Source organism: Sorex araneus, chromosome X, assembly GCF_027595985.1.
Source record: "Sorex araneus isolate mSorAra2 chromosome X, mSorAra2.pri, whole genome shotgun sequence".
NCBI classification, from domain to species: Eukaryota; Metazoa; Chordata; class Mammalia; order Eulipotyphla; family Soricidae; genus Sorex; species Sorex araneus.
Genome location: NC_073313.1, coordinates 251,151,583 through 251,165,702, shown reverse-complemented (window position 1 = coordinate 251,165,702; position 14,120 = coordinate 251,151,583). Strand labels below are relative to the sequence as shown.

The 14,120-nt window shown below is 43.4% G+C and overlaps 1 protein-coding gene across 1 annotated transcript in view; it reads right to left on the bottom strand.

Annotated features, from left to right (window-relative positions):
* ARPC2 (actin related protein 2/3 complex subunit 2) overlaps positions 1 to 14,120 on the bottom strand; it is a 38,093-nt gene that overhangs the window by 11,283 nt on the left and 12,690 nt on the right. Inside the window, exons 3-7 of the mRNA XM_055123208.1 lie at positions 13,896 to 13,930; positions 11,888 to 12,000; positions 6,209 to 6,254; positions 1,102 to 1,288; positions 77 to 170 (exon numbers count right to left, since the gene is read on the bottom strand). Of these exons, the coding sequence (XP_054979183.1) occupies positions 77 to 170; positions 1,102 to 1,288; positions 6,209 to 6,254; positions 11,888 to 12,000; positions 13,896 to 13,930 (475 nt within the window). The remainder of the gene's footprint in view (positions 1 to 76; positions 171 to 1,101; positions 1,289 to 6,208; positions 6,255 to 11,887; positions 12,001 to 13,895; positions 13,931 to 14,120) is intronic.

The window sequence follows — 14,120 nt, the reverse complement described above, 5'->3', positions numbered from 1 at the left end:
ATAAAGCTTCCCTGCGTGTGGTGGACTCTAGTGTGAAGGGAAACTGCATTGGTTCCCTGCCGGTCCTGCTCCGTACCTGCATGAATACTTTTCCAATGACCACGTCGTCGTCGTCTTTGAACACTGTGCTGAAGACTACTGTGACTCGGTCCTTTTTCGACTCGACATACCTGAGGGAAGTGAGACCGAAGAGTGAGCACAGACTGGGGATGGGGTTTTGTCAGGGTCCTGATCTAGAAGTGAAAGAGGACAAAGCCACAGACTTCCTAATGAATGAAAGCAGACACACTCAAGTCAGGGTGATTAATACATGCGTGAGACAGGGAGGAGAGAAAAAGCACCACGCGCTATTAACCTGTCTCTAGTAAGACATAAAAACCTACAGTTAATCTATTTGATTTCTCCATATACAGTGGCATTCTTTTTTTTTTTTTTTTGGGGGGGGACTTTAGGGTCACACCTGGTGATACTCAGGGATTATTCCAGGCTCCATACTTAGGAATTACACCTGGAGGTGCACAGGGGACCATACTGGATGCTAGGGATTAAATCTGGATTGGCTGTGTGCAAGGCAACCCCCTCTACTCTCTCTGGCTCTACAACAGCACTTTTACTTGGAGATGCCCAAGATACTTAACATCAGCACGGGCTCTCTGTTGCGTTTCCTAGTTATCCAGGCCCTAATCTAGAAGGGGACTCAGAATTACTGGTGTCTGCAAGAAAACTACTGAATTCTCTTTTCATCTTTTGCTAACTTTTGATATCTGAACACAAGAAGGGGTCTATTTTCAGTCCTTCTCTGTCATTCCCATCGGACATAAGCTTACAAGAACAACATGTCTGGGCTGTCCCAACAATGGAGTTTGGGTTTTGTCTTCTGTTGTTGGGCCTCACCTGGTGATGCTTGGGGGTTATTCCTGATAGTCCCCAGTGGACCATATGGCACACTGGGGAGGGAACCCAGATCTGCCACATACAAGGGCAGGTGCCCTACCCGCTATACTATTTCTCTGGCCTACCAACAATGGAGTTTAAGGCCTAACCCTGCCTTTTAGTCAGGATGAGTAACAGCTGGGTTTCATGACCAAATTCTGTACTCACATGGTCTCATCATCCCTATAATGGATAACCGCTCTGTTCTCTCCTTCCTTGCCCTCTTCTTGGAACTGGAAGTATTTCTCAAAGACGGAGGCAAAACAATTTCGTTTTAACATGCCAGCCTGATGCACGATGGAATCCTTGGATGCAGGCAAATTTTCAAGGTCGTATAGCAAAGAGACATTGTATCCTGCAGAGGGAGAAAAACAACAGTTATACTTTGAGGAAAAGTTTATTGATTTCTTCCTAGTAAACAAAGACTAGGAATAATAATAATAAAACACAAAATGAAATAAGATAAATAATTATCTTAGTGCCTATACTTGTTTTTTTGAGAAGAAATGAGGGGAGGAGTTGGACCACATCTGGCGGTGCTCTGAGAAACATATAGGGCAACCGTCTTGAGTTGCCCCCATGCTAGGTAAGCACCGTAACCCCTGCACTGCCTCTCCAACCCCGCTGGTGCTTTAAACTCAGGTCAAATGCTACTATTTTATCTAATTCATAGAAAACTGGGATGAAATCAAACCTGTATTTTTTTCTTCTTCTGTTTTTTGGACTGCGCCTGTGGGTACTCTGGGAACCATGAGGTGTTGGGGAAAAGAAACCAGGTCTCTAACGTGTAAAGCATGCACTCCAGCCCTCTGAACCATCTCCCTTGCATGAAATAAAATCTTGCTGTGGAGGCCAGAGAGCAAGTACAGCACTTGGGGTGCTTGTCTTATACACACCGACCCAGGTTCAATCCCCAGCACCCCATATGATCCTCTAAGCACTGCCAGAAATGATCCTTGAATACAGAGCCAGGAAGTTTAAGCCCTGAGCACTCCTGGGTGTGGCCCCCAAACCAAAACTTTTAATGCAAATAGTAAATCACTATAAATACACAGCTCCCCAAAGTTGAATCCATACTCAGGGTGACTGATTACACACAGATAGAGGAAAAAATTGTAATGTGGGAGCCCTGTTCTAAAATTTAGTGTTTTACATACAACTGTAAAGGGAGCACATACACCGTAATCAAGCTTAAGACTTACACACTTTTCTCTAATGGTTTAATGTGCCAAATGCAATATGGTCAGAGGCTCAGTATCTTTTTGAGAATAGAAAATACTACTTTATAGGCCATCACAAACACAGAAGTGGATGGCAGGTATGGAAACCATAAACATCTATTCATATCCATTAAAAATACATCTTCTAAGAGTTTTTAAATATTCTACTTCATCTGCTCTCCATAAGAATTCTTTGGGGCCACAGAGATAGCACAGCAGATCAGACAGTTGCCTTGCATGCAACCAATCCGGGTTTGATCCCCAACATGCCAACTGGTCCCCTGAGTCTACCAGGAGTGATTCCTCATCACTGTCGGGTATGTGGGCCCAAAACAGAAAGATTAAAAAAAAAATTCTTTGCAGTAGAGAGAGTTTAAAGAAGCAAAGTGATTTGCCAAAGTAGCATGACCTCCAGATGTAGACAAATCCTGGCTGTGTCACTGCTGAAACTGCCTAACCCTAAAGTCCTGTATCTCCTAAAGAAGGGGGTTGTGAGGCAGGAGAAGACGATGAGAGACTGAAAGAATGCAGAGCGCTCAAAGAGCCTGAGCAGGGCTGGGAAATGGCCCACAGGGTTATAGAGCACATGCTTTGCATATGGGGAGACCCAGATTTGAGCCTTTGCACTTCATGCTGCCCAGCCCCTGAACACTGACGAGAGTAGCCTGAGCTCCAACAGTATGGCACAGCCCCCACACCTGACAGTCCCATGAAAGTGCATGAAACATGGCAGGTCATGAAAACTTCGTTAGAGCAGTTTTAGGACTGAGAACCAAGTGTGCTGATCACTATACTACTCTGCCTCTTCACAAGCAAATGATCACAAATTCCAATCACAAATATGGTTAGAAGACTTGTCTGTGTCATTAAACTCTTACTATACATGCCCAAGAGCCCAGGGATAACCTTCCAAAGGACACTTGTTCATCACAGAGAACTAGTTCATTTTTTCTTTTTTTATTTTTAGCTTTTGGGGTCACACAGGGGTTACTCCTGGCTCTGCACTCAGGAATTACCCCTGGTGTTGCTCAGGAGATCATATGGGATGCTGGGAATCGAACCCGGGTCAGCCACGTGCAAGGTAAATGCCCTACCCGCTGTGCTATTGCTCCAGCCCCGGACTAGTTCATTTTCTAGACCACGTGATAAGAATTCTATCAGCACTGTAGAGACATCACATTCCCTCCTATCTTACCTTTTAAAAAAATATTTTATTTAATTATATATATATATATATATTTTTTTTTTTCTGTTTTTGCTTTTTGGGTCACACCCAGCGATGCTCAGGAGTTACTCCTGGTGGTGCTTGGGAGACCATATAGGATGCTAGGGATCGAACCTGGGTTGGGCACGTCCAAGGCAAATGCCCTCCCCTGCTAGGCTATAGTTCTGGCCCTCCCTCCTATCTTAAAAGCTGCAATACTTGCAACTATTTACTTTTCCTAAGAGCATTACTGAGGTCTGTGTTTTTTGCTGAGAACAGGGCCTGTTCAAACCTGTTTGTAACAGCGCTTAGCACATTTTTGGCACTCTAGTGTTAAATATTCATCCCATTTTGGATACCTGAAAGCCAAATAAGCAAACACACTACAAGAAGATTAGATGTAAAATATTTAGAGTTGAGGCCTGCTCATTGTAAGAAGCCAAATAAAACAAAACTAAATAAAACTTCAGCTGGAGCCAGACTGTGGTGCTGGGAATCCAACCCAGGGCCTCATGCATGAAAAGGTAAGTACTCTGTTGCTGGCACAGATCCCTGGCCCGGATGTCAGAATTTAAATGCCTGATGTGATGAAGAACACATACTGAGGATGCAGAGAAATATAATCCTAGTTTGCTGTGTTTTCCAAACTTGATAGATAACTCATAGAAAGTGTGGAAAGGACATTTTAATTTTTAAATTTATTTTTCAGGGTGGGGGCACACCTGGTGATGCTCAGGGGATGGAACCTGGGGAGCCATATGCAAGGACATGTCTTATCCATTATACTGTCACTCCAGCCCTGTGGCCAGTTTTATACTCCGCATTGTGGGAAGAGGACCTGGGGGAGGGAGGGGGGTAGTGTGTCTGAGCATTAGTGGTGAGCAGAGCAGATAGAGTGGAACCATGAACTCTTTATGTTATCCTCTGGCAGATTTTAGAATCTGAACTGTGGCAAGGCATGTCCAACTCTTCCTACATGACTTTTCTGTTGTTTTTCCTTCTTTCTTTTTAATGCTTGGATCATATCTAGTGCTGCTCAGGGGCTACTCCCAGCTGTACTTGGGAGACCATGCCCAGGGCTCCTGAAAGCAAAATATGTGCTCTAGCCTATTGAGTCATGTCTCCAGTTCTGGTATTTTCTTTGGCCACACCAGCAGTGCTCAGGGCTTCTTCCTGGCTCTGCACTTAGGGATTCCTCCTGACGGCCTCGGGGGAACTGCATGGAGTGCTAAGGATTGAACCCAGATCAGCAGTGCACAAGGCAAATGCCCTAACTGCTGTACTATCTCTCTAGCTCTGTTCTGTCAACTTTCTTCAAGTTCCTCTTAGCCCAGATGATTATTTATCTTTTGATTTTTATTTGTACAATGCATTTATACCATCTATTTAGGACTAACATATTTTGGTATTTTTTATGGACCAAAGTCAAGGATCCATTCAAGAAAACTCCTAGAACAAGTTACATTACAAAGGCAACTTTGTTTTCAGAAGCCTTGTACAGACACATGGGAAGGTATTCCCTCCCCCTAACGCCTGCCATAATCAACAGTGCTCAGGAGTAAGGCCCTGGCAGTGTTCAGGATTGAACACGGATTAGCTGCAATTAGTTCAGGATTGAACATGGAAAGCAAGTGCCTCACCTCCCCACCCATGGGAAAGCATTTTAATATGGATGGTGAGGTCATGTTAAGTTGTTTTAAAAAAAAGAAAAAAGCGTGGAGGAGGAAATAAGCAAGTAGCTGCTGGTAAAAGACAAGACAGACATATTCTTAGAACAATTTACTAATCAAGCAACAATTAATTACTCAAGCAGTCTCTGAGGAACACAAATGCTCAAATTGTCTTCTTACTTGGTGCTCACATGCGGCCAGCCTAAACCTTTTAGAATTAGAGACTACCACTTAAGCACAGGGATGATGCTGAGTCTTTTCCACTGTGAACTTTCCTTTAGTTCAGCAGGTAGGGCATTTGCCCTGCACACAGCAACTCAGATTTGATCCTTGGCACCCCTTATGGTCTCCTGAGCCCACCGGAGTGAACCCTGAGTGCAGAGCACCACCAGGAGTACCCCCCCACAAAACCCGCCCCCCCACCCCCAGAACAGTAACAGAGCTGTTTCATTCAAAAGATGGTCATAACGCTTTTTAATACCTATGATCTCAAAGGAGACAGAGATCACTTAAGAGGGGGCTGAAATTTCAGTGACTTGAAAATGTGAGAATAGCTGTGAATATACCTCTTCATTCTCTAAATGTGCAGCTTATAAAAGAAAGGTGTTACCAGGGATGGGAATCAATGTTTGCTTAGTCTTTTCAAAAGGCATTTTTAATCATCATGAACAAACAAAGGTGGCCCTCTGGCTGGCTGATCAAAGTGGCCCCATCAAGTAAACATTAAAACATCGGGACAAAAGAGACCCAGTAGTCGAGTACATGCTTCATCTGTGTGAAACCCTAGGTTTGATCTCAGCATCCCCCCTTCCCCCACTCCAAGGGGAAAATATAGGATGAAAAAGACAGAGCCTCTTAAATGCTTTTTTTTTTTTTTCTTTTTGGGTCACACCCGGTGATGCACAGGGGTTAATCCTGGTTCATGCACTTAGGAATTACTCCTGGCGGTGCTCAGGGGACCACATGGGATGCTGGGAATTGAACCTGGGTTGGCTGCGTGCAAGGCAAATGCCCTACCCACTGTGCTACCACTCCAGCCCTTAAATGTTATTTTTAATAAAGAGCTGAAGGAAAGCAATTTATGCAGAAATATCTGTAAAATGAGCAGTATTTAAACCAAAACCTTTGGCTAAAAAAAAAAAAAAAATCACTGTTACTTCAGACTCAACATTCCTACATACCTGATTCTGGATTTACCAAGAAACTCCCGTAGACCCTCTTTAATAACTAGAAAACACAAAAAAGAAATACGTTAGTACAAAGGCCAAGAGAATTTTATTATTTTAAAGCACATTCCTTGCTAAGACCTTAAGCCAGCGGCATTCTTCTTAGCTCTCATTCAGCCAATGGAAACTACCTGACTAAAGAGTGGAATCACCAAGAATGTCAGTCAAAGAATTGAGATTAGAATCCAAAAACTTAGCCTCGCTTCTGTTTTTCAATCAAGACCCATCCTTTAGGATCAACTCTTTACTCTCTTACAGATCAGACATGGCACAGTATCACCTTTGTTTTCTGAAGGGCAGAAGGAGACCAAACTGCGCGAGAATGTACTAAGCGTGTTGTCAACCGAACATAGGCCCTAACCACCAATCCAGATGAATGAAGAGAAAAACCAGATTGTTGGGAACTGATTCCAGTTAGCCTGCTTATCTTAGAGACTTTATTATTAGTTAGCTGGAAGTCAACTTTTTAAGGAAAGACAATAGTAATATTGAATCTACGCCAGCTATTTATACTGGAGGGTCAGGAGGTTATATGCTTTTTTTTTTTTTTGGGTCACACCCGGCGATGCACAGGGGTTATTCCTGGTTCATGCACTCAGGAATTACTCCTGCGGTGCTCAGGGGACCATATGGGATGCTGGGAATCGAACCCGGGTCAGCCACATGCAAGGCAAACGCCCTACGCACTGTGCTATCGCTCCAGCCCCAGGAGGTTATATGCTCTTAATGTGTTCTCTCAAACCAGTACCGTTAGCTACTTTCTGACTTTTTCGGGAAGGTGTTACCAGCAGTCATTGGTAGCCACAGGATTCACCCACATAAGCCAAGAGGTGTGAGATGTCCCAGGCTCCTCTCCAATTTTTTGAAGTAAATGATAAAATAAAAGCCGCTTTAATTTTGAGAGGTAGGGGTGGTGTAGTGGCCGGTTTGTGCTATACCAGGCACTGCTCAGTGCTTACTCCTGATACTGTTCAGGGATCATTCCTGGCGATGCTCAGGGAACCAAAACAGATAAACTGTGTAAGGCAAAAGTCTTACGCTCTGTACTATCTCCCTAGCCCCAACAGCCTCTTTTATAACTTCCTTATTTTGGGTTCCTGCCAGTGACTACTTCACCTGGTGGAAACTAAGCCTAGCACACTAGTTTAAAAAACATCTTTTTTTTATTTTGAAGAAAGAATTCTTATTTAAATGTCATAGGAAGCACATATTAAGCAGTGAAAAAGAAGCTATTTGGAAGCAGAAATAAAATACATGTTTAAGCCATGGGCAATCTGATTACTTTTTCATTTTTCAGCAGTCTTTCTATGCCCAGGAGGCAGGCAGCAGAAATGTCTCATTAAGTGTCATTCAAAGATATCCTTTATTAAAAACTTATAATCAGGAGCCAAAGCAAGAGTGAGAGTGAGTGCGAGAGCGAGAGTGCGCGAGAGTGAGCACAGGGGCTAAGGTGTGTGCCTTGGTGAGCCCCAGTTATATCCTTGGTGCCACATGGTGCCCTAAGCATTGCCAGGTGCAGCTCTGGAGGCCACTAAGCACAACTGGGATGGCCTGTATAATCCCTGTAGCACACTCTAGGTCCCCAGCACTGAGTCACCGGCCCGACTGGCTCGGAATTACCTAGAGGGGTCCCCAGGCCCCCAGTGCATCACTTGAGAGGCCCAAAGAAACCCCCAATTTAAAACAAATTTAAAAACTCCACAAAATTAGTGTTTTTTTTTCTTTCCTAGTGAAGATTGAATCCAGAGTCTCATACATGTAAGGGAAGTGCTCTACTCTATGGTACACTATACTCCCAGTGTGAAAACAGGACTAGGGAGGGAAGACAGCAGCACCATTTCCCAAGGGGGTAGAGGAGAGCTCAGAGAAGCTCAGGGTCCAAGAGATAGGACAGGGGTTGAGGTGTTTGCCCCGCCTGTGGCCAACCCTGATTCAATCCTTGGCACCATATATGATTCTGAAAACTCAGGAGCCACCCCTGGGTGTGACTTGGCCACCTATAATCCCCCAACCCCCCAGTTGGTCAATGCCCTGACACTCCCCAGTCCAACAGGCTGTGCAGGGGTTTTAGCTCCAGGTGTCTGTTCTAACACTTCTTGGCACCAGCATACTAATGACCTTCCTTATCTTCTGGGGTAACAACAGAAAAGGGGGATGTGGCGCTCAATTGATGCCAAGTTACCAAATTAAAAGGGAACAGAGGCAGAGACTTCTGTTACACAGGCGTATTTGAAAGGATTCCTTTGGGCGACAGTGCCACTTTGGCTGCTCCATGACAGTGTAGCAGCCCTCACCCTTATCCCTTAACACCACACAAAGTTAGTGCTACTCAGATGCTTGCTCCCCAACATTGTGTTCCAGATACTCTCTAGACATTACATTAAAAAACAAATAAACACCCCCCTCCAAAAACAAACAAAACAAAAACCCAAAAAGCAAACAACAAAAATAAAACAAAACCCAGGAGCAAGCCATATGAATCTGAAAGAAATATCCCTTGGTGAGGTCTGCGCCTCTTAGGCGAGTCTGAATTGGTGACTGTACGGAGCTGCATGTAGTTCCCATCTGGTGGCCATACACCACAATGAGGATCTTTACAGAAGAGGAACTAAAGAGAGAAGTTCAAGGTCACCGAGTCTGTTGGCACAGAGATTGACCCGAAGGTGTCCCTCATACCACTTCTTCTAAAGTTTGGGAGATTTAAAAAAAAAAAAAAAAAGCACCATGGCCATCCCATGAAAACTTTTAACAGCACATCTGAGCTGTCCATCTGGACTGTGTACACTACTGGGGTGTGGAGAAAGGGGAGACCATAGGTCCCCCAATTTCACTTTCAATGCAAGCTTACTAACCATCTCAGATCCAAGAGGTGCTATTAGTCAAATATACGCCCCCTCCAATTCCTTTGTGACCCCAGTTCAGCAAAACTAGCTAACACTTCCCTGCTTACTTTGCTTGCACACTTAGCCATGATTCACTTTTCAATGTGCGACGCCCCCTATTGCAGCTGAATAACACCAGGAGATACCCGGGCAGAAGCAACCGATCATTTACCACAATCAGACCTTCCCCCTAGCAGCAGAGGCTTTCTGCCTTGAAAAGAGGCCTGGGACCAAAACAACAAGCTTCCTGTGGCTATGACAGGCTGGTCACTGTTTAACTAACCCAGGAGCCATTTACCGTGCCCTCTGCTCTGCTGTGTGAGCTTGGCTCACTCCACCCACTTGGGTGGGTGGGGCTGGTTCTTTGACCCGTGCGGTGGCTGGAAGAATAGGGCCATGTTCTGAAGCTCCATGGTGAGGAAGCAGACTCAGCTTAGGAATCGATTTGAGCACTTTCCTGCCCTTCCAAGGATTAAGACTGCCGTACCCAGATCTTTAAAGAGAGGAAGGTCTTAGGAGAACAATTATAGACTCCAGAACAACTCAACTATCTGTTCAAACACCTCAGTAATTCTTCTCAGGCTAAATTTTCTTTTCTTTCTTTCTTTCTTTTTTTTTTTTTTTGCGCACACCCGACAGTGCAGGAGAACAGGGTTTGCTCCCTGTGGTGCTTGAGCCCCAGCATGCTTTCTAGTCCTTTGAACTTCCTCTCTGGCTCGATCACGACTGTTCTACCTGAGAAGTCTTCACTTACTTTCAATCACTATGTCTTCATCCTGGGGCTTTGCCTTTTTCTAGGTAAAATGCTATTCAGCCCATTCTCTATAAGCATTTGGCACTTTCCTTAAACTCATGAGGCAAATCAAATGTTTATGAATAATTATGGAATATGATCATCTATGGTTCTTGGTGTTGTTTGGCTGACATCAGTTTTATTATTTTTCAACCCCCCTGCCCCAAGGGCTGCTTTATACAGACTCCTAACCACATCGTAGGTACGAGGGGTAGGAGAGGTCCCCTTCTCAAACAGAGGCCTCCATAATGTTCATCAGCTGGTATTCAGAGCTGGGAAGTTAACGACAACTTAGTTTGTCTCAGAGCAACAAGGTGAGCATCAATCTCTGCTTTTTCCTTCTCTCACCCAGCAGCACTCGGCCCGTGAGGACCAGCTGTGCCCTGTGTGGCCCTGGTGTGCAGGGACACATGCAGGGCTGGGGACTAATGCAGTCTGGGTCTTGCACATACCAGCACGTGCGGCTCCATCTGAATTCTCCCGACCCTTTAATTTTAGTTTTGGTAACAAAAAACTATTGACTTCTTGGTTTCTTCTGCGAAAAACCTTTAAAAAACCAACAACACAACACTACATATATGTCAAATAACTAAAAACCTTGACTTTTTTTTTTAAATAGAAAAAGATGTATTGTAGTTTCCTTTTCATTGAATAATTATTAATTATAAAATGATATCATTTCAGGGGTACAAAAGCTATTACTCCTAATCAGAAAAATAGGAATGGCTGTATCTTCATTCACTAGACTAAAGAGAATGCTGTTAAACTAAAGATATTTGAAAACTGATTCAGGAACTGAGTCATACTTCCTGCTTCAAGACCCAACCACAACGTGCGCACACTGGTGTAATAGCATTTTCTTTCTTCCATAAATGGCTCTCCCTAGTGCAAATATAGTTCAACAGGAACCAAACCTGCTACTTTAGCTCTCAAAAGAAGTCAGTGAATAAGAAAAGACCATCAAGAGTTTCACAATGCATAGGCATTCTTTCTTATTTCCCCTAAGGCAGTCAGTCATAAAGAAAAGTGACTTAAGAATCCAACTGAAAAGAACATTTTCAAATAGGAAAAATTAAAGGGAATACTTTGCCTATATTTTCAGAATGAGGAACTAAGAAGATAGACTTTAAACAGGCTACAAGTTACACTGCTCCTTGACAGTGCTAGAGAAAGAGAAAGGAACCCGAGATCTCAGCTGAAGTGGAGCTCTGGTTCAAACCCCCACAGCACTGAGAAAGAAAGAGAACAGGACTCACCTCCCATTGCATTCTTTTTTTTTTGCTTTTTGGGTCACTCCCAGCAATGCACAGGGGTTACTCCTGGCTCTGCACTCAGGAATTACTCCTGGCGGTGCTCAGGGGACCATTTGGGATGCTGGGAATAGAACCCGGGTTGGCCGTGTGCAAGGCAAACACCCTATCTGCCGTGCTATCGCTCCAGCCCCATCCCATTGCATTCTTGACTGAGCTGTTTTCAAGGAAAACTATTCTTTGAGGGCCTTTAAACACCCACATATTTTGGGTGTGTTGAGTCCACATCTGGCAGTGACTATTCCTGGCTCTGTACTCAGGGGTCACTCCTGGCAGTGTTTAGGGGGCCAATGTGGTGTTGGGGATCAAACCTCAGCCACACTTAAGGCAGACACCTTAAGCCCTATAGTGTTTCTCTGGCCCCTGACAGCAAAAGTGGTTTTCCCCACTTTTGGAAATACATCTTTTTCCCCAAAGGATTAGGAACCTCTGTTTTCCCAAAGTAAAGAGCAAGCAAGCATGCAGCCAAATCTTTCCTAGGAATCAGTCTTCTTAACAGCACTATGGGAAATGGGATCCATAGCACCTACCCACGGGTGGGGTAGTGAGGGGAATTCCTTAATTCCTTGCTCCAGGTTTCTGAGGGGCAGCTGCTAATCAAAGGGGAGGTGGAAAACCAAAGGCCCAAAGAAGAGGGTGTGCAACCTACCTCATCTGCACCATGTGCCTGAAGTTCCTTGTAGAATTTCAAAGAAATACTGACCATCACTTTAGTTTTGTCTCCATTAGGATTGGAAATATGATAGAGGACCCCATCGAAATCTGTGAGGAAAGCAAGATTGCTTAATTTGACAATGGGGAATAGTATTTCAGAATGCCAGCCACCTGGCTGCTGCAGGCCCCCTCTGTAAGAAAACATGTAGGTAAAAAAGACGCTTAAAATTAAAAGTCCACATTCGGGGGTATGTCAGCAGAAAACACTGGGCTATTTCTTGGCTTTTTCCTAAAAGTACATCCTTACCTTTCTCAAGGCTGGGTGTTCAAAAAATGTGAAAAGTTTACTGTGATGCACCAAAGCAGACAGAGCAGTCTAATGAATTGTGCTCCTATCTTGCACTTTAACAATTTGAAACACATGACCAGTCGTCTTTTATTCAGACACTCCCTCTTTTTAATGCTTTATTCTGAACCAGACACCTTATCATTTCATCTCTGTATGTTTTAGAATATGACCCTCTAGAAGACTTCTTAAATATACCGTATCCTGCTAAGTCAAAAAAAAGAGAGACTATAAACAAGTTAACATCAAACACACAGCCAAGCATTTCAATATCTGCCTTGGACTGAGAAACAAAAACACAAAATTCTGGCTTTTCCCTCTGGAGAAGATTCATCCTCTCTTGAACACATCTTTCTCTCCCTTCACATCTCGTGAAATTTTTCAATAAAATCTATTTTGTTTCACAAAAACAAAGTAACACAAAACTCTTATCTTCTTTGGATTAAGATCCGAGTAAGATTCACACACTGCTCCTGGTTATTTAAGTTTCTTCTCATCTAAAGACCTCCCTCCCGCTCTCGGGCTTCTCTCCTCCTGTGGAACCAGAGAGGTACCTGGCCCTATCTCTGAAACTATGAACAGCATGTATCACTCAATTCTGTTACTCAAAGACTGTAAAAAAAATTTTTTTTTAAAAATCTGGTTAAGAATGAGAAGGTATATGACTGGGGTAGACATTTCCAAAGGGAAAGTGATAAGCAATAAAAAAATAAAAACCAAAACCTGTCACTCAAGGGAGCTGGCACTGAACAGAAGGAGTCTGGGAAGGAGCTGAGCCCCCAAACACAGACACTGCAGGGATGCAAAAAGTCATCTGAGATGGGCAAGAGAAGCACCCATTTTGAACAGAAGAGTATTGTATAATGGCTTGAAGTTCCAAAATAACCAAGTACAATCAACTTTCAGTGCCTTAGTCTGAACTGCACTATGTTTTTTGGCCATGTATGTATTTTGTGATGTTAGGGATTCACACATGCAAGGCAAGTGAGCTACAGCAGAGCTCCATCTTGGTCCTACTTCTTGCTTCATTTTTACAGGGAAAGTGGATACGGTGACATCTAACATTTTGTATTTCCCTGCTACTCTAGTGCTAGGTAAACTCTGATGATGACTAATCGAGGACAATAAGGGACAAATTTTCTAATTAAAAAACCCAGTTCTGCAGCACAAGTTGAAACCTTGCATTGTTCACTTAACCATAAAATTATCTAAAATAAGCACCTCAGAAAGACTTGACAATCAAAGGGTAGTACCCAAAATGACAAGATGTAATTGAAAAAAAAAAAAACTTTTTTGGTTTGTTTTTGGGCCACACCCAGCCTTGCTCAGGGCTTACTCCTGGCTCTGTGCTCAGGGATGATTCTCGGCTGGTTTCCTATGGGATGCCAGGGGTCAAACCTAGGTCAGTCACATGCAAGGTAAGCATCCTGCCTGCTCTCCTATTGGTCCAGTCTTACTTTTTAGTATTTTTATGCTGTGCCTTCTTTTTAATATTTTTTAACTTGAGGGCCATACATCATGGGTCTCAGGGGGCTTTGATATATTGGAGATCAAATCCAGGCCCTCACAGATGCAAGGCAAGTGTTCCACCTCTTCAACAATACCTCCTTTCCCAAACTATCTGTTCTGTTAACAAGCCTAAAATAAAGACACTTACCTGCAAATGTCACTTCTACAGCTTCTGGTTTGTTTCTGCAAAACAAAACAAAAGTTTCTTAGTTGAGATGAGCTACTCTGTTGCTTACCTTCAAGGGACCTTGCAAAAGTTCCTAAATTTTTTTTTTTTTTTTTTTTGAACTCTGACTTTTCATGATACACAATAATATTATTATTATTATTATTTTTTTTAAATTTTATTGAATCACCATGTGGAGGGTTACAT